This window comes from Petromyzon marinus, chromosome 53 (genome assembly GCF_048934315.1).
Source record: "Petromyzon marinus isolate PM22_M1 ecotype Great Lakes invasive population chromosome 53, UKy_Petmar_22M1.pri1.0, whole genome shotgun sequence".
Classification (NCBI taxonomy): Eukaryota; Metazoa; Chordata; class Hyperoartia; order Petromyzontiformes; family Petromyzontidae; genus Petromyzon; species Petromyzon marinus.
The window spans coordinates 7,870,838-7,890,642 of NC_133719.1; the positions used below are offsets into that span (position 1 = coordinate 7,870,838).

General features: G+C 50.9%; 1 protein-coding gene across 9 annotated transcripts in view; it reads right to left on the minus strand.

Annotated features, from left to right (window-relative positions):
* Positions 1-19,805, minus strand: part of LOC116953868 (disheveled-associated activator of morphogenesis 2-like) — a 120,564-nt gene that overhangs the window by 24,281 nt on the left and 76,478 nt on the right. For all 9 annotated transcript variants that reach the window (XM_032974152.2, XM_076051969.1, XM_076051970.1 and 6 more), the window contains 10 exons: positions 15,597-15,686; positions 13,190-13,264; positions 10,842-10,936; positions 7,248-7,386; positions 6,611-6,805; positions 5,156-5,266; positions 4,364-4,467; positions 3,762-3,828; positions 2,848-2,965; positions 1,674-1,812 (listed from right to left, as the gene is read on the minus strand). In XM_032974152.2, the coding sequence (XP_032830043.1) occupies positions 1,674-1,812; positions 2,848-2,965; positions 3,762-3,828; positions 4,364-4,467; positions 5,156-5,266; positions 6,611-6,805; positions 7,248-7,386; positions 10,842-10,936; positions 13,190-13,264; positions 15,597-15,686 (1,133 nt within the window). The remainder of the gene's footprint in view (positions 1-1,673; positions 1,813-2,847; positions 2,966-3,761; positions 3,829-4,363; positions 4,468-5,155; positions 5,267-6,610; positions 6,806-7,247; positions 7,387-10,841; positions 10,937-13,189; positions 13,265-15,596; positions 15,687-19,805) is intronic.

The window sequence follows — 19,805 nt, forward strand, 5'->3', positions numbered from 1 at the left end:
TCACAAACCTACAACACCTGGGTAACTCGCACGCGCGCGATGGGTCTACTAACACGCGCGCGATGGGTCCACTCACACACGCGCTATGGGTCTACTCGCGCTATGGGTCTACTCACGCGCACACGATGGGTCCACTCACACACGCGCTATGGGTCTACTCACACACGCGCGCTGGGTCCACTCACGCGCACACGATGGGTCCACTCACACACGCGCTATGGGTCTACTCACACACGCGCGATGGGTCCACTCACACACGCGCGATGGGTCCACTCACACACGCACGATGGGTCTACTCACACACGCGCTATGGGTCCACTCACACACGCGCGATGGGTCTACTCACACACGCGCGATGGGTCTACTAACACGCGCACGATGGGTCTACTCACACGCACACGATGGGTCTACTCACACGCACACGATGGGTCTACTAACACACACGCGATGGGTCTACTCACACGCACACGATGGGTCTACTCACACGCACACGATGGGTCTACTAACACACACGCGATGGGTCTACTCACACGCACACGATGGGTCTACTCACACACACGCGATGGGTCTACTCACACACGCGATGGGTCTACTCACACACGCGATGGGTCTACTAACACGCACGCGATGGGTCTACTCACACACGCGATGGGTCTACTAACACGCACGCGATGGGTCTACTCACACACATGATGGGTCTACTCACACGATGGGTCTACTCACACACATGATGGGTCTACTCACACGATGGGTCTACTCACACACATGATGGGTCTACTCACACGATGGGTTCACTCACACGATGGGTCTACTCACACGCGCGCGATGGGTCTACTAACACACACGCGATGGGTCTACTCACACGCACACGATGGGTCTACTCACACACACGCGATGGGTCTACTCACACACGCGATGGGTCTACTCACACACGCGATGGGTCTACTAACACGCACGCGATGGGTCTACTCACACACGCGATGGGTCTACTAACACGCACGCGATGGGTCTACTCACACACATGATGGGTCTACTCACACGATGGGTCTACTCACACACATGATGGGTCTACTCACACGATGGGTCTACTCACACACATGATGGGTCTACTCACACGATGGGTTCACTCACACGATGGGTCTACTCACACGCGCGCGATGGGTCTACTCACACACGCGATGGGTCTACTAACACGCACGCGATGGGTCTACTCACACACATGATGGGTCTACTCACACGATGGGTCTACTCACACACATGATGGGTCTACTCACACGATGGGTCTACTCACACACATGATGGGTCTACTCACACGATGGGTTCACTCACACGATGGGTCTACTCACACGCGCGCGATGGGTCTACTCACACGATGGGTCTACTAACACGCGCACACGATGGGTGACTCTCACACGCACGATGGGTCACTCACACAATTGGTGACTCACACGATGGGTCTACTCACACGCGCGTGATGGGTCTACTCACACGCGCGTGATGGGTCTACTCACACACGCACACGATGGGTGACTCTCACACAATAGGTCACTCTCACACGCATTGGGTCACTCACACAATTGGTGACTCACACGGTGGGTCACTGACACGTGCACGATGGGTCAATCACATGAACACACTGGGTCACTCACACGGGCACACAATGGTCCACTCACATGCGCACGATGTTCTTCACACTGAAGTTTTCCAGCGGCGCCACGTCCGGGTCCTCCCCGCGGTCGCTCTGCAGCACCACCTGCTGCAAGATGCGGTCCAGCAGCTGCCACTGCTGCACCATGGTGCCATTGCGCTTGTCTGCACGGAGCGCGAGACACACACACACCGGCGCCCTTCAACTCGCGCCTCGCAGCCGAGATCCCAACGTTCGCGGCCGAGAGCCACAGTCGCCTCAAAAATAAAAATAAACGATATTCGCATCAAAACTAAACCCCGATATTCATATCTCAACACTGGGATTCACGCCTCAACGCTCACGTTAGTACTCAACACTGACAGGAACATGGTTCTTTAATTATCATCAACATCATTGGCTGTGCTGGATGATGAAAGTCTGCCCAAGCTGCCACCATCCCTTATGGTCCTGGGATGTAACGATCCACCTAACACCTGTGCACGCACAAGCAGATTGGATCGATGAGGATGGAACTATATCACAATATAATTGAGCACCGACTTACGTGATGTGAAGAAGGGACATTGCCCAAAGCGTCGCCTGCTGCAGATAACTCCTTTTAAGGCCGCAAGTGCTATTGTTGAATTTATTTCATGAGGGCGTCTTGTGAGCATGATCTCGAAGACCTCTAACATCAACGTCAATGGGTGGGAAGCTCGGGCAAGAGACAGGGAAAACCGGCACAGCGGCGCACGGGACCACGACATCAGATGGATTCACTCGACACGGGACAAGTGTCGGCGTGCGTACTAAAGCAGGGCGCCATCACCCGTGGCACTCACAAAGTCAGCAGCCATGACAGGACAACCACAGTCAAGTACAGAGGTGGCAACCGCGGCGGCACAAGCAGGCCCTGGCGTTCCACGATCGGCCTTTTCAGTCGTCACGGGAAACGTCCGAACAACATAAATCCTGATTTAAAGCTTTCGTGACTGCAGTAATTCATATTCTTAGTTTTTTCGGTAAAGTCACGTTGACTTTACCGAAAAAACTAAGAATATAACATAAATCCTCTCGAAACAAAGCGGAGGCCGAAAACCCATCGCCTTGCGATGACGGGAGGATGCCGTGAGATATCGCGACGATGGTTCGTGAGCTGGGGGTCAATGGTGCTGGGGGGGGGGGGGGTAGAATTGGGTCGGGGGGTCGAGTCTCACAGGGCATCTCTAGGCAGTGCTGCAGGATGGACACGAGGTGGGGGTACGCCTCCGTGTGCGCCAGCTTCTTCCGGATCACGTCAAACATCTGCCCCACGCTCTTCGTGTCCACGTGCGTCTGTGGTATGGGAGGCAAAGGACGAGGCCGCAGAGAGTCGCGCGTCGGCCGTTACACGTCGGAGGTGCGCGGGAAGGATAACAACCTAAACACAAAAAGTAGTTCTAAATAAATGAATTTTCAATCTAGAGGATTTAAAAGTGACCAGCTCCGGTGGCTCCCTAATATCGGAGGAAAGAGCATTCCAGATGACCGCGGAAGCGCATTTTAAAGCGCGCGACGCAGTGACCGTCTCTGCTCGAAGGCTAGCCAAAAGCTGCTGCGAGGACGACCGGAGTTGATGTTCCCTTAGTCAAATCTACCACTGGGTGCGAGGGCCTCCCCAACAAATGCGGGTCGCGGGGGGTGATCATGACCGTACTTTACCACGCCGGTCAGGCACGTATTGAAGGTGGCGAGAAAAGATGATGTGCGAGCGTAGACGTGGAGTACCACACGGGATTTTGCTGTAATATCTTCTGCTGCCCACCGCATAGCCCAGCAGCAACAGCAGCCTGCATTATTAGAAAGTCACTGGAGCGATGCACCGCTAAATCTATATTGAAAACCCATTTCTTTAGAACTGCTTTTTGTTTCTAGTTTGTTGTCATTGACCCGCACCTCCGATGGCCGTGGTTGGCCGCGTACGCTGCGAAAGAAGTTCAACATAGGAACATATCAGCCTGCTATGGCGGTCGCCCATCCGAGCACTCTCCTCGCTTGCCTTCCGACATCTGACGAGGCCGGGTGAGTGGAACGAGCGAGTGCGTGCATGTGCGGCATCTCGTGGAGTATTCCAAACGAACGGGAGACCCACCATGTCGAATCGCTTGGCCAGCTCAGCTTCGTCTTCGTTCCTGATCATTTCAAAGAAGTCTAAATGCCTGCCGGAGTAAACAGAAACACGTGTTATATGTGATCCCCCGTATTGCTATGGGACAGATCTTCCCCCCCCCCCGCCCTGTCGCACCCCCTCCCCCCCACCCCCCCCACAGCCACAGTGTTGAGTCTATGGGCAATGTGAGTCTATGGGAAGTGTGAGTCTATGGGCAATGTTGAGTCTGTGGGTTGTTATCAATCTGTATTTCCAGCCACACGACGCACGGCGTTTTTGAAATCACATGAAGGAAGCCCCTAGTTTAATGCTTTTTTTTACAGTGACTTCCCAAGATTTCACGGACTTCATTGAAATTCGCGATTTCTGAGGCCACCTCCGTGACGAGATCGTCGCATTACCATTTGGGCTGCGAGCTGCATACATGTACGTACGCTTAACTTGCACCGTACGTAGCCAATCGTGCTAATCGGAGGTGCGGGGGAAAATGAACAAACTAAACACAAAAAGCAGTTCTAAAGAAGTGAGTTTTCAATCTAGCGCGTGTCCGCAAGGATGTGTGCGTGTGTGCGTGCGTGTCTCACTTGTCGAGGGTGGCGTTGTCGTGTCCCCGCAGCTTGTCGATCACCGGCTGGATCCCCAGCATTAGGAACTCGTAGCGCAGGTGCACGCGGAACTCCATGTTGTCCTGCAACGCCGCCGCCAACGTCATCGCCACGCACGCGCGCACGCACGCGCGCACGTACACGACGGCTGCCCCGCGCTGATCGCCGGGCTCGTTTACACGCCTCTTGAGCTCGGGGTGCCCGGGTAAAAGTTTTGGGATGAATCGCATCGGTCGACTCGGCGAGCTCGGTTACTGGCCACGGCTAACGTCGGCGCCGTGCGGCATCTCAAACGGTCCTCCGTCACCTTGCCCGCCCCCCCCCCCCCCCCAACTTTCGCGAGCTGGAGTGTCCAGCGACCCGGTAAGGCATGGGGAGGGCCCTTATGCGGAGGGCCGTACAAGCCGACTCAAGGCTACGCAAGAAAACGAAAAACGCGTTTTGTTAGCGCAGTCTCTCTCTCCGTGTTGGGGTGGTTGTGCCGCTTGCAATATTAACCACCTCAATTGCAAAACAAGACTTAAAGAGTTACGTCGGTTGGATAATACGAGGTGGCCGGGCGCCTCTTGAGACGACCGCTGAGACTCCCGGTTCAAATACGGAAGCGGCATTGTAAACCTTAGGCAGTTTGGGGCATTGCGGCTGGGCAATGCGGCCACAAGGGTCAGCTGTCAAAAAGACTAAAGCTGATGTCAGTGGGCCAGGGATGGGCATCGCGCAACAGCGCGTGCGTGCGTGCGAGCGTGCGAGCGTGCGAGCGAGGGTCGTCACCTTGCCGGCGCCGGCGTTGAGGACGGCGTTGATGAAGGACATGATGGCCGTCTTGAGGCTGACCTCGTCACGGTAACGCCCCGTGCTGCGGTCCAACTCGTTCACGAGCGTCTGATGAGGGAAGAGGGGCGAGGGAGGCACAGGGCGACGAAACGTGGCGGAGACGGCTGCGTAGGTGTTCGTCGCGGTTTGTGCTGCGTAGCCTTCGCGGGTTGTGCCGTTCGGTGCGACGTCCGACATTTCTCTCCGTGCGATGGGAGGCTTCAGGGCCATGATAAACCAGAGCCATTTTTGGCCAATCGGTACGTGACATTTGGTACGGCAATGTGGTAGAGAGTGGCGGAGTCCTGCCTGGACAATGAATCCAGAGTTTGTTGAAAGGCCTGTGAACTCCATTGGCTACGTACGGTGCAAAAGAGGTTCAACACACATACACACACGTAACTCTGAGAGGTGTGTTTTAAAATGATATTGGGGGGTTAAGGAGTTAAATAAGAGCCAACTGGTTTACTGTGTGAGGATATACCTATAGTTGGGTTAAATCCACCAGGGGCAACAGTTATGCAAGATTATTAATGCTCGAGTTAGGACTACTTTTTATATTTTTTTATTTAAAACTTTCGTGACTGCAGGGATTCATATTCTTGGTTCTTTCGGTAAAGTCACCACGTAGAAGGGAAACAATAAAATAATAAATAAAATATTAATTAAATATTAAACAATAAAATTATCACGACGTTTCGACTGCAACACAAGCAATCATCATCAGGTGTGAAAACCACAACAAGAAAATTTGAAAAAAGAAAATGTGAAATTTTATATTTTTATTATTTTATTGTTTCCCTTCTACGTGACTTTACCGAAAGAACCAAGAATATTTATATTTTATTTACCAGGTAAAGCCCACTGAGCTATTAGCTCTTTGTCAGATGCGACCTGGCCACACGTGATAGCTCAACGAAGTGGCTTATATCATAATCACACGTGGATATTCAAAATAGCAGCCAAATAATATAAACGTGTCTTGTTTCTAATTGTGGAGGGGGGCCAAAACCGTAGGAACCCGCAGAACAAGCCACGTGACCATGGGGAGAGAGAGAACGCACGGGGACTCCAAATATACAACGGGCATTGTCAGGGTCCGGGGTCGAACCCACGAATTTCCTGCATACCAGGCGAGGAAGATAACATCTCCTCGCCACCGCGGCGCCCCGGGAGTTAGGCATAAGGTGGGTAAGTGCATCGATACGATCGCGCGATTGCTAGCAAGGTCACCACGCCACCGACAAGTCCGCATCAACGGGTACTCGCACACACTCGTGAACATCTGCGAAAAAAAGAGCTTCGTTGCTCATCGGATTCCTCCGGTCTAAATAAAGATTCTGATTCACTCAGGGCTGGATGAAGGAAGCCCCGGTGGGTGGGTGGGCGGCGGCGGCGTACGGTGGTCCGTACCTGGAAGCGTGTGCGCTCCGCCGCATACTTCTGGTAGTGCAGCATGGCCTGCAGCACGCGCTTGTGCCCGCCCGGCACCAGGCACACGGCGCCCAGGATCTCCAGCACGGCCACCTTGGTGCGCACGTTCTCCGTCCGCAGGCTCTGCGCGATCGTCTCGATGCTCGCCGGGTGCGCCAGCACGTGGGCTCGGCCCTGGGGGACAGTGGGCGGAGGGGTGCAGGCGTGAGCGCGGCCACCGAAGACATTAGGTTGTTCTCGACGGCTCGCAGTTGGTTTTTGGGCCAGATCACTGCGTCGAACTTGATGTATGTACGTTGAACTTATTTCGCACCGTAACGTAGCCAAACGTGCTAATCGGACATTAGACAAACCCCCCCACCACCCTCCCAAAAAACATTTGGACCTGGGTGGTAAGGCATGAGTGGAAAGGGGTGGAGGGCTGCAAACAAAAGTAGTCGGTGGCTTGCTAATATCGGACGGAAGAGTGTTCCAGACGGCCGCAGAAGCGCATCTGAAAGACCGCGATGCATTACAGTGTGTGTCATACACCCTCCTCCACCCCACACGCGTTTTACCCGATTGAAATTTACTTGAGTATAGAATGCGAATGTCATGTGTAAAGAACAAACCGCACCTGAGAGTTGTTCATGAGGGCCTTGATGCACCCGATGAGCGAGGTGTGCACGCGGCTCTCCGTTGTGTCGTAGTCCATGGACTTGAGGAAGTTGAGGAGGCAGGTGAGGCCGTCCAGCTCGATGAAGCGCGTCACGAATCTGCAAACGCACGCACGTCGACACGCAAACATGTACACATGCACGTACACACGGCAACACACACGTACAAATGCACGTACACACGTGCACACGTACACCCATATGCACGTACACATGCACACATGTACAGTGAGGGAAAAAAGTATTTGATCCCCTGCTGATTTTGTACGTTTGCCCACTGACAAAGAAATGATCGGTCTATAATTTAAATGGTAGGTTTATTTGAACAGTGAGAGACAGAATAACAACAAGAAAATCCAGAAAAACGCATGTCAAAAATGTTATAAATTTATTTGCATTTTAATGAGGGAAATAAGTATTTGACCCCCTCTCAATCAGAAAGATTTCTGACTCCCAGGTGTCTTTTATACAGGTAACGAGTTGAGATTAGGAGCACACTCTTAAAGGGAGTGCTCCTAATCTCAGCTTGTTACCTGTATAAAAGACACCTGTCCACAGAAGCAATCAATCAATCAGATTCCAAACTCTCCACCATGGCCAAGACCAAAGAGCTCCCCAAGGATGTCAGGGACAAGATTGTAGACCTACACAAGGCTGGAATGGGCTACAAGACCATTGCTAAGCAGCTTCGTGAGAAGGTGACAACAGTTGGTGCGATTATTCGCAAATGGAAGAAACACAAAAGAACTGTCAATCTCCCTCGGTCTGGGGCTCGATGCAAGATCTCACCTCGTGGAGTTGCAATGATCATGAGAACGGTGAGGAATCAGCCCAGAACTACACGGGAGGATCTTGACAATAATCTCAAGGCAGCTGGGACCATAGTCACCAAGAAATCAATTGGCAACACACTACGCCGTGAAGGACTGAAATCCTGCAGCGCCCGCAAGGTCCCCCTGCTCAAGAAAGCACATATACATGCCCGTCTGAAGTTTGCCAATGAACATCTGAATGATGCAGAGGACAACTGGGTGAAAGTGTTGTGGTCAGATGAGACCAAAATGGAGCTCTTTGGCATCAACTCAACTCGCCGTGTTTGGAGGAGGAGGAATGCTGCCTATGACCCCAAGAACACCATCCCCACCGTCAAACATGGAGGTGGAAACATTATGCTTTGGGGGTGTTTTTCTGCTAAGGGGACAGGACAACTTCACCGCATCAAAGGGACGATGGACGGGGCCATGTACCATCAAATCTTGGGTGAGAACCTCCTTCCCTCAGCCAGGGCATTGAAAATGGGTCGTGGATGGGTATTCCAGCATGACAATGACCCAAAACACACGGCCAAGGCAACAAAGGAGTGGCTCAAGAAGAAGCACATTAAGGTCCTGGAGTGGCCTAGCCAGTCTCCAGACCTTAATCCCATAGAAAATCTGTGGAGGGAGCTGAAGGTTCGAGTTGCCAAACGTCAGCCTTCAAAACCTTAATGACTTGGAGAAGATCTGCAAAGAGGAGTGGGACAAAATCCCTCCTGAGATGTGTGCAAACCTGGTGGCCAACTACAAGAAACGTCTGACCTCTGTGATTGCCAACAAGGGTTTTGCCACCAAGTACTAAGTCATGTTTTGTAGAGGGGTCAAATACTTATTTCCCTCATTAAAATGCAAATCAATTCATACCATTTTTGACATGACTTTTTCTGGATTTTCTTGTTGTTATTCTGTCTCTCACTGTTCAAATAAGCTTACCATTAAAATTATAGACTGATCATTTCTTTGTCAGTGGGCAAACGTACAAAATCAGCAGGGGATCAAATACTTTTTTCCCTCACTGTACACATGCACGTACACATATTCACACATACGCACGCAAAAATGCGCGTACACACTTACACACGCATGCACACACGTACACACGTACATAGGTGCGCACATACACAGGCACACACATAAAACAACATAATCTGCCATTCGCCACCAAGTGGCGGTGACGTCACCACGGCGCTTGTGCTAAGCCAGGTGCATTCCGAGACCACGTGAAGTGTCTAAGGCTGGCTGGCAGGAGGTCTTGGTTCTCAGTAATATGATAATTATATTCCAAGGCTGCTTTCTGCCAGCGTGTGTCACCCTTATTTAAGAAGGTTGGTTGCACTTACAGTCTAGGCATTCATCGTTAAAGCTACAAACGTTTAAGGTATCGCATTTTTATTCACCAAAAATGGTAGCCCTGTCAATTGCCTCTTGGTTTACTTTAAAGAAGCAGGTTTTTTGGAAGTGGATCAATTTAATAGAACTGAACGGGTATTCGTCAATAAGCGAGTCATTCATCTTATTAAGCGTAGTGACGCTTACTTTGGCTCTGCAGATTCCTTCACGTGAACTTGGCCGAATTATTAATATGGAAGCAATGTCCAGGGAGTGCTTTGTTTGGATTTGCAAGCAGCTACTTCTTTTAATATTTGACTTTTTAAAATATTTAGTTTGTTGTCCTTCCCCCGCACCTCCGATTAGCACAGTTGACTCCGTACGGTGCGAAATAAATTGAACATACATGCATTTTTACCGATGACCTCATTATCCCGATGACCTCATTATCCCTTTTTAAAGCAGCACAATCGCAACAACGCCCGTTGTCCGAATTCTTCAGAGCTTTTGTAGAAATCGTAAATTATTTAAGAGCGATGGAAAAACCGTCGCAACGTGAAGATTGAATTATTCATCCCCTTACTCGCAAACAAAACAAAACATATTCAGAGGGCCCCAAACGCTTGCGCACAAGCGATGGCGATGACTTTGAAGCAAAAAAAACACCGGGAGGCCTTAAACGTGCATGGAAATTGTCCAGGCTTGAGTCAAAAGGCAGACAAATAGCCCCTGAATAATTGAGAGATGAGTCAGAAAGAGATCAAAACAAAGAGGCCTTGAGTATTAGCTGGCTGTGTTGTGCCAGCTGCCGGAGTGAGATTGCCTAGGGAAACAATATTAAACGTTGGTTATTCTGAGGACAGCCCCAACGCCACGGTGCACTTGTAAAATTGAGTCGTGGAAAAAATATATACGTATAACTGTACAGTCATATATTGCGTGTTATCTAAATATTTCTTAGGAATATTTCATGCAATGACCATAACAATGAGTAATCAAGCTCTGCCAAGCCTGCACCAACGGGATAGTTTAATGTAAGATTGTTTTGTTGCTCATGACCAAATCATCCTAAATGATCCGGATCTCGTCAGAACTCGTAAGGTAGGCACAAGGTTGAGACTGTTATTGCGTGGACGTGTGGCCGACGGGGCCTGCCAGGTGTTGACGGCATGGAGCTGTGAGGTGCGGCTAGAAGTTGGCAATGCTGAGTGCTCCGTTACATCAAAACCTTAGTTTGGGTTTTAGTCCAGACATGAAATTTGGACATGTATGGCGTGACATGTCTGCCCACCCGTGTCTGCCCACCCGTGTCCGCGCGACCGTCTGCCTGCCTGTTTCTGCGTGGCCGCATCTTCCGGTGCGTGTCTGTGTGGCCATGTCTGCCCGTCCGTGTCTGCGTGCGTGCGCTACCGCATGGGCTGCGTCCGGAGCGCCGTCTTAAGGTCTTCCACCACCTTGTTTCGAGCTTCCAGCTCCTCCTCGCTGTTTGCTGCCACCGTCTGCATCTGTGGGCCAACCACGAGAGAGGATGTGGTCATGGTCTCACTGGTGAATGGGCCAAAGCTCCCCCACCCACGCCTCATGGATGCCCTGGGACTCATCGGTAAATGGGCTCCATGTGACTTGAGACTCCCCTGGGACTCGGTAAATGGGCCTCAGCCCTCCATGGGTGTCCTGGTACTCGATGAAGAACTTTGGTCCCTTGACAGGTGAAGGGCCCTTTGCGGCTGACCAAGGACTCGTTAGTGCTGCCCTGGCTGCCTTGGCTGTCCCTGGGGGTCGTTGTTGTCATTGCTGGTGATGTCGAGCCCCGGTTGCACTGCGATGCTTCTCCCCCTCTTCCCTCCCATGTTGCTGACCTCCTGCACCCTTCTTTTACCCCCAATGTAGTTTTAGTATTTTTTTTAATAAAGACGCCATGTGAATTAAAATTGTCGTTGTACACAAAAGACCTTCGTTGGGGGCAGCACGGACAGGACAGCCGGCACATTGACGGAGCGTTTAAACTGACAGGTCAGATAGGGGAGACATCCATGCAAAGAGAGAGAGAGAGAAAAAACTGACGTGATATGCTAACAGCCACGGTGACCAATCTGCAATGCACCTCTCTCACTGTCACCCGGCTAGCCGGTGTTAATCATTTCCTCCACCCTGCGTGCATTTGTTGGGGTCGCAACTGCGACTGGCTTGTTGCTCCTAAACTTATCTGCGATGTCTATTTCTTCAGCCATGACTCATTTCACCGACTTTACTGGCACTGCTTTGACACGCATAATCGTCACTGCACACGGCAAGGAGTAACCTATTAATCCCGTGAGCCTTTACACCCATCAACAGAAATATGATCACGCTTTACTGCTTGAACAATATATCCACTTTAGCCGATATATGTTTGACAACGCAAGATACGGAATCTGATACCAACTTGACAGTCTGAATAACTCCCACTAAATCACCCCGAATGCGGCCGACCCCCGTCAGATCTCTGAAGCTTAGCGGGATTTTCAGCCTGGTCATTTACCGGGACTGATGGGAGACTGCAAGGGGATAGCAGGCGTTTTAGCAGTGGCCTCCGAGGTGACCAGGGGATGACGGTACACCAATGTCCTTTGAGATGCTTCAACGACTCAACACCACTCAAAACAATTGCGATTGTGCAAAAGTGTTACTCGGTCGCCCCTTACTCCAAGCGCATGTCGGTTTGATCGACTTTGACAACAAAATCCTTCCGTATGTACCCGACACACCAATGCACGTATGCGGGACAGGCATTTGCATGTGGAATCTATCCCTTGTCTGTTTACATATCGGTCCGATAGCCACCCTACAACTCTTTACATATTAGTATGATAGCCACACTACATCTGCTTAATGTTCATGCAACTTAATTCTGCTCAGTATAAAAATAATTTCCCCGAGCCAACTTACGTTCCAGGCAATTTATTTTTCAACACCGATTCAGGCGTCTGTGCAACACTTTATATTTCTCACGTGAGCGCACTAGTTCTCGCTCCGATTTCCAAACTTCCCATAAATCGCCGTCTTAATTCATTTCGGGGTTTTTTTCTTTCACTTTTGATCCCCTCCAATTTTGGCGACCCCTGAGGACAGTGGCGCTCGTGAAACCGACACTCATCCCTGGTCTCTCAAGGTCCTCACCCCGGTTAACAGAGATACACAGGAGAGTTCTCCTGCAACGCGGCCGTTGCGTTCCTGAAGAGACACCGCGTTGTGGGGAACACGCGCGCTATGATAAACATTGATTCGATGGGAATTAAGGGGTTTAGAGGGTAGCAGGTTTCGAAAACACATTTTTTGAGCGCAATAAATATTTATTAAGTGTAAATATAAACTTCATACCCTTGCCACTGAATGTTATTGAAATCAACGAAGTTATATGCAAAGTGAGACGAATTATATTTGGTAAGGCACAGTCCGCGATAACGCGTGGGATGCGTACGCAGGCTGAAGAAAGACCGAGGCGCGTGCGTAGCATCTGGAAACATCTGGAAGCATCCAGCAGCATCCCGCCTCGCGCAACACCGAGCCGAGGCAGCCGCACGACCGCTTACTCCTACGCGCAGCGACGTAGTTCCGTTCACTCAATCGCGTTGCATCCAATTCGCGTTATGAAAGCAACACGCGTTAGAGCAGAACGGACTGTACACTTGACTTCAGACATTCACGAGCCCACGCGTGCCCCCCCCCTCCCCACGCCGCGACGCAGCCGAGGGGTGACCCGAGTGCGCTCGCGTTACCGTTGCCATGGAGGCAAGCTGGTCAATGTAGTAGTCGGGCCAGCTGGTCGCCTGCTTGTTGGGGTCCTCTTGTTCCTGCCAGACAAAACATGCGCGCTCGCAATTCACGGCCTCGAAACTAAACTATAAACTAAACAACAAACAATGTTTTACTTTAGCAGGTAAGGCGGGCGGGGGTGGGGGGGAAGGTCACTGGGTGATTCAGGCGGCTAATGCCCTTATCCGGGTCACAATGCGGCACCGAGACACCGAATTCAAGCAATGGGCACGCGCACGCAACACACTGGCCTGATATCTTTCTGAGACCTTGCAGCCATTCACTGGTAAGACCACCTCTTCTGTACTTAACTCAGCTCACCTGGTATCGTCAATCAAGGACATCTCACCGTCCCCAGGTGATTTGCTCATTCGTTTCGATGTAGTTTCTTTGTTCACCAAAGTTCCTGTGCCCGATACCATTGCAATCATTGAAGATTTCGTCCAACAAGGATTGAATGCTGATGTACCGGCCCTGGTGTGACACTAACTCACTAATACATACTTCACCTGGAATGGAACATTCTACAAACAAACTGAAGGCACCCCAATGGGTTCGCCCTTATCTCCGGTTGTAGCCAATATTTTCATGGAAAAATTTGAGACGGACGCCATCCAGGCATCTCCTCTACGCCTGTCCCTGTGGAAGAGATACGTGGATGACACGTTTGTCATCTGACCACATGGCCGACTGGCTCTGAACTAATTCCTCAACCACATCATTTCATACACCCAGCCATTAAATTCACCATGATTGTATTGAAAGGATGGCATGCTACCCTTCTTGGATGTCCGAATAAAAAATGAGCCATTCTGTTTACAGGAAAGTAACCCATACTGACACCTACCTAAAACCTGATTCCCACCACCATCCATCCCAGAAGAATTCCCTCATCAAAATGCTACACCATAGAGCTCAATGTATCTCCGACCATGAACACCTGACCAGTGAATTTAAACACGTACACCAAGCTGTCAAGGCAAATTGATACTCTGACTACACAATCCGCAAAGCCATCACCCCAACAGTGAAAAAGGAGCCATCTGAGGATCCAATCAAAATCATCACCTTGCCATACATAGCAGGGGTAACCAAAAATATTTCCAAAATCATGGACAAACACAAGATCCAGGTCCGATTTAACACAGTGCGCAAAATTCGTGATCTGATCCCATCTGTGAAGGACAAGATTCTTGACATGCAATATCCCGGTGTCTACAAACTAAGCTGTATCTACACCACATGCGCACTCCAGCAGGAACACACACACACCAACAATGTTTTGACAGGTGCTGCCACAGAGTTCCCTTTTCCTCCCAAACCACGTGGTGAAGCGTCGCATTTACAAGACACGACGCTCATTGCTGTCCGCTCAGCGGAGCGGACGGGTTGATGAGGTTTTGCCGACAGACTCGAGGGTGGGGGGTGGGGGGGTGGGAAGGGGGCGACTGCTGCCTTAGGACCCCAGCGTAGTCTCTTCATTTGTTTGCCATGGCGGCGCGGGGCTGGAGTGCTAGAACTGATGGCCTGCCGTGCCGTCAGCCAAGCGTTAATAACGCAACGTGTATTTTGTATATGTTTATTTATTGAGAACGGTGGCATTCCCATTAAACCAACAGTGGCTATCGCACTGCAATATGAACGCAGAGGCCGTAGTTTTTTCGATTCCCGCCCACGGTTAACATCAGTGGCGAGCGGATACCTGAACCGGTCCCGAAGTCTCTATTTTAAAGCATATTTTACCACGCTTTAAAATAAAGCATATTTTACCACGCTGGGCAGTGTACCCGCACTGACCAGAGTGGTAAAATATGCTTTAAAATAACCCTACGACCTGCACAGGGTGAGAAGGCGTTCAATCGGCAGTGGATTGACACAAGGACCGACCGTGTACAATTTAAGGCAAGGGAAGAAGGTAAACTGGAGTAAAGCATAATGGGATAGGAAATGCCAGGGCAAGGAAGGGCAGAGAATGAAATCAAATAATGATCAGGTTTGGCATTCACGCCCTGCTTATCGCACAAGGCTCTCACGACGGCGCTGTATTTCACGGATGCAGCCTGCAGTAATTTCTCAGTGGTGGGGGAAGGGCGGTGGGGCGGGGGCAATGTTGCTGTGCGTCCTCCCAATTGAGCACATTTTCGGAGTAACATTTCAAATTTGGACCGTGTCGTCGGCACGACAACGGCCTACTCATTTTCAAATAACATCGCTGGATCTGTAAAACGTGTACCGTGAAACAGGGGGCGCGCGCATAGCGATCAAGGTGAAAACACCAGCGGCGTTAACCAGGAGGCTCGGACCACACACCTCGGCCATGCCCTCACACGGCACGAAGCAGACGAGGAGAAGGTAGAAGTGAGCAGGTACCTTTTTCTTGCTGCAGTAAATCTGCCACTTCTTTTCGGCCGGAAGGGCGAACATCGCCTCCCTGTGCTTCTCCGTCAGGTCCAGCTCATCCTGGGAAGAGAGACGAAGGCAACAAACAATCGCTCGTCGCTCACTACGCACAAAGTGCTTGCCGCATACGAGAGCCACAATACCTTGGTGACCTCGTTAAGGAGCATAAACCATCACGCGAACTCTGGTCATCCTCGCAGCAGCAGCGGCTTTTGACTAACCTCGGAACAGAAGACGGTCACCGCATCGCGCGCTTTTAGATACGTTTCTGCGGCCGTCTGGAACGCTCTTTCTTCCGATATTAGGAAGCTACTCGCGCTATACACTTTTAAATCTACATTGAAAGCTTAATTTCTTTCAAATTAGTTTTTGTGTATAGTTTGTTGTTCTTCACCCGCGCCTCCGATTAGCGTGGTTGGCTACGTATGGTGCGAAAGAAGTTCAACATAGAAATACATATCGGGCACGGCACACACGACGAGGGTGGTACAAGAATCACCGGTGTCTACTATCGTTGGAGAGGTCACTTGCCACTGACGTTAGCCATGGCGGCATCGCGATAGCGACTCTGCAACCGAAGCAATTCATAATTTCGCTGTCATATTGAATAAAAAAAACATAAAAAATAAAACATGAATGAAAACAATATAAAAGTCATGTTTACATTAAAAGCTGCGAATGGCATCATTGACATGTTGCCCCGTGTTTCAGGTTTCAGAGTATTCATGTCAACAGCAGGAAATACGCACAAGCCAATGAGATTTCAATGGTGTCATGTGAACAATAGGGCAAGTACCAAATGTAAGAAACTCTGCTAAGCATAATGATTGAGGCGGCCAAGTGGCTATGCAGTCTGAACGGCTGGGCCAGTAACACCGAGTCCCTGGGTTCGAATCGAGGCAGCCACCTCTGACTAATCCAGGTCCCTCAAGTGTGTAATGAGTTGATCCTCAATAACCACACACACACACAAAATAAACCCATGGCATTCAATTTACTTTTGCATTTCATCTGGCTATATTCCAGCTCTGAGAATTAAAAAAAACATCGGTTTGACTACCATGTGATGAAGGTGGCAGGGTGGGGGCGAGAGATTGCTGCCCACTTCTTGCGAAAATATAGAAAAACTATTTTTTTTATTTTACCAGGTAAGCCCCGCTGACCTATATAGCTCTTTGTCAGAAGCGACCTGGCCACAAATGATAGCCAAGTGGCTTATCATGTGGAAATTTATAGCAGACAAATACTCGAAACGCACGTCGATTTTAAATGTGGAGGGGAAAAAACTGGAGGACCAGGAGCAAAATCCGCGTGACCACGGGGAGAGAAACACGCAAACTCCAAATATACAGGTGTCAGGGTCGAACCCACGACCTCATGTATACCAGGCGAGTAAGTTAACATCTCGCCACCGTGGCGAGATCTTGAAAAATCAGAGGTTACTTGAATGTATCATGTGATCCGCTTCAGTCGGCCTTTCTCTCACAAAGAGGGCGGCACTCGCCTGCGAGAGATCCGACTGGATCCTCCGTCTCGCGACATCGCACCAAGAGCACAGCCACGAAAAAAAAAAGTCGAGCGCAATCGATAAATTACACAAGAGTCTGTCTCTTCGCATAAGAGCAGCACAACGCGCAAGTCCAAATTAAAGGGGACGTTTGGTAAGAGGGCTGCACCGAAGCGTTACGAGGACAAACGACTCGAAGTCACGAGCTCCTGGCCAAAGGATGTCAAAGCCCGCCAACGGGGAAAAATGCACGCGACAAACAAAAAGGGTTCAGAGAATGGACAACGCTCGCCACCGGCAACACCAGGGCTCAACGGAGCGGAAATAACCGCAACTGTCGCGTCTGCCACGAGGCACCCGGTGACGAGACTTCTCGAGCGGTCCTCGTCACACAGAGTCAGTCACAAGCTGTCGCTCCAGGTCAACGTCCTCCGAGACCGCGTACGCGTGGCACTGCGCGTGCACGAGCCGGTGTATTGTGGTGGCGGCACGTGGCGAGCGCTAGTTGTAGCGGTTAGCGCACTGCGCCACGAACCCGGCGGGCCGAGTTGGATTCCCGCTCGTGAAAAACATCAGTGACGCACATGTAAACCGGTATTGGGGCCTTGCCTAGGTCGACTAAGCTTCGATTGCGTAACTGGTGCAGTGTGCAAACATGACCACTGAGGAGGCGGCAAGGGTGTGGTGCTGACCACACCAGCCCCCCCCCCCCCCGTGCGTCACGTAGCCTGCACAGCTGTTCACGAACTTCACTTGCCCCACAGACTGTGTAGGCTAGACGCGGATCCTTGCCTTTGTGTTGTGGCACGGATGTGAATTGACAGTGGGAATGACAGGTGGTGAATCGGTCCGTCATCTCAGTCCATTAACTCATAACACCTGGGTGTGTGCCATGACCTCCTTGCCAGCGAGCCTGAGACGGTTGCCAAAGCGAAGCTCAAGAAAGTCTCGTTCCATTCTATTTTTCCCGGCGCAGCTTGTGTTCCTACTTATTACAACCATCGCCTGCTTGTGCATCAAAGTCTCACAGGAGAGATGGCGCCGCGGGGGTAAAGGTTAGCACACTCGACTTGGGGAGTCCAAAACGTCGCCAGTTCTAATCCATCTCCCTGCCGCGGCGAATCAAACAACGGCGCTAGTTTGTTAAATCTCCCTGCCTCTGTCCACCCAGTTGTGCAAATGGGTGCATCATAGTTAACCGACCGGCGTTCATGTGTGGTGTTTGGTATAGGGTGGTTACTCCTACATTTTCCAACACATCTGGCCAGCATGGAATAAGCAGGTCATAAAATGCCCCCAAGAGAGGCTCAGCTAAACTCTGCTCAAGTGGAGGCCCTTCTACTAGCAGTGGCGTGAGTACGCGATTGCCGGACTGCACATCAACACTTTGAATGAGCAGGGGGAAACATCAACGCACGGCCATCGTATGAAGCAGCTGGAGCCGTTTAGTTCAAAGCGGGATGGTGGCGGCATTACCGTCGAGATGTTAAAAGAAGGGCCAAACAGATGGTGGAAAATTATATAAGATGCATATGCTTATTAAAGCTGCCCGGAGTAGGGAACTGTTACCATTATCAAAGCATTATGTAAGGAGGGGGTTTACGAAAGGGTGTGGTGCCCACGTGCGGGTTCAGGTGGGCGGTGGAGTGGGTGGGTGGGGGGGGGTTTCAGTGCAACTGCTGGGCTTTCCCAGGAAGAGGATCTGCAGAGTTTTTTGTTTTTCTGCAAAGTTTTGCCGAGCGGCGGGGACGCGAAGGCGGGGGGAGGCGCGTGCCGCAGGATAGGCGCGGCGACGACGACGACGACGACGACGACGACACTCGTAACGACGGCGTTGACATCGCTGGCGGAGATGACAATGAGGAGGGCAAATCATTTTACACGGTCTTACGGCAACAGCGCGGGCTGCATTACTCACCCGACGGTGGATTACAATGGCTACGACGCTGACATTGTCCGCGAGAATGTCGAGTGTCACCGACCCGGATCGTGGGAAGCGATGAGTAACGACTATGCTGACACGTAACAAAGCGAGCGAACAATGAAGCCACCGGGTAACAGCTGACAAGAGTGACGTTGACATGCGGTTTGACAGTGATGTGACCACTAGCGCCGATACATCTCACAGCGTCGGCTTGAAGCCGGCCATCGAAAAGAGACGGTCACTGCGTCGCGCGCTTTCAAGCGCGCTTCTGCGACCGTCTGGAATGCTTCCGTCACTGTAGCTATGCACTTTTGAATCCAGTTTGAAAACTAATTTCTTCAGAATTGCCTTTTGTGTTTAGTTTGTTGTCCTTCCCCCACGCCTGTCGATTGGCATTGTTTGCTACGCACGGTGCGAAAGAAGTTCTACATGCGTACATACGTAGTCAATCCGGGATCGGATTGGGAGCCAGTAGGGGGGGTGGGATCTGAGGATCAAGGTGATGGGGTCTGATTTACTGGCGATAGTAACAAGTGTGGCACTCTCCAAAGAGAGGGGTCCTCAGCGGAGATTGCTCCACCGCCACCCCCTACCCACCCCCCCACAGATAACGTGACACTTCAACTGATGTCTCGGACCAACAAAGGAAATGAGAACTGCCCATCGCTCATTTGCGTGCGGGAGGCACGTTGATCTCTTGAAATGGTGAAATTGTTACCAAAGGAAAGCAAAAACTAAGACCCCCTCC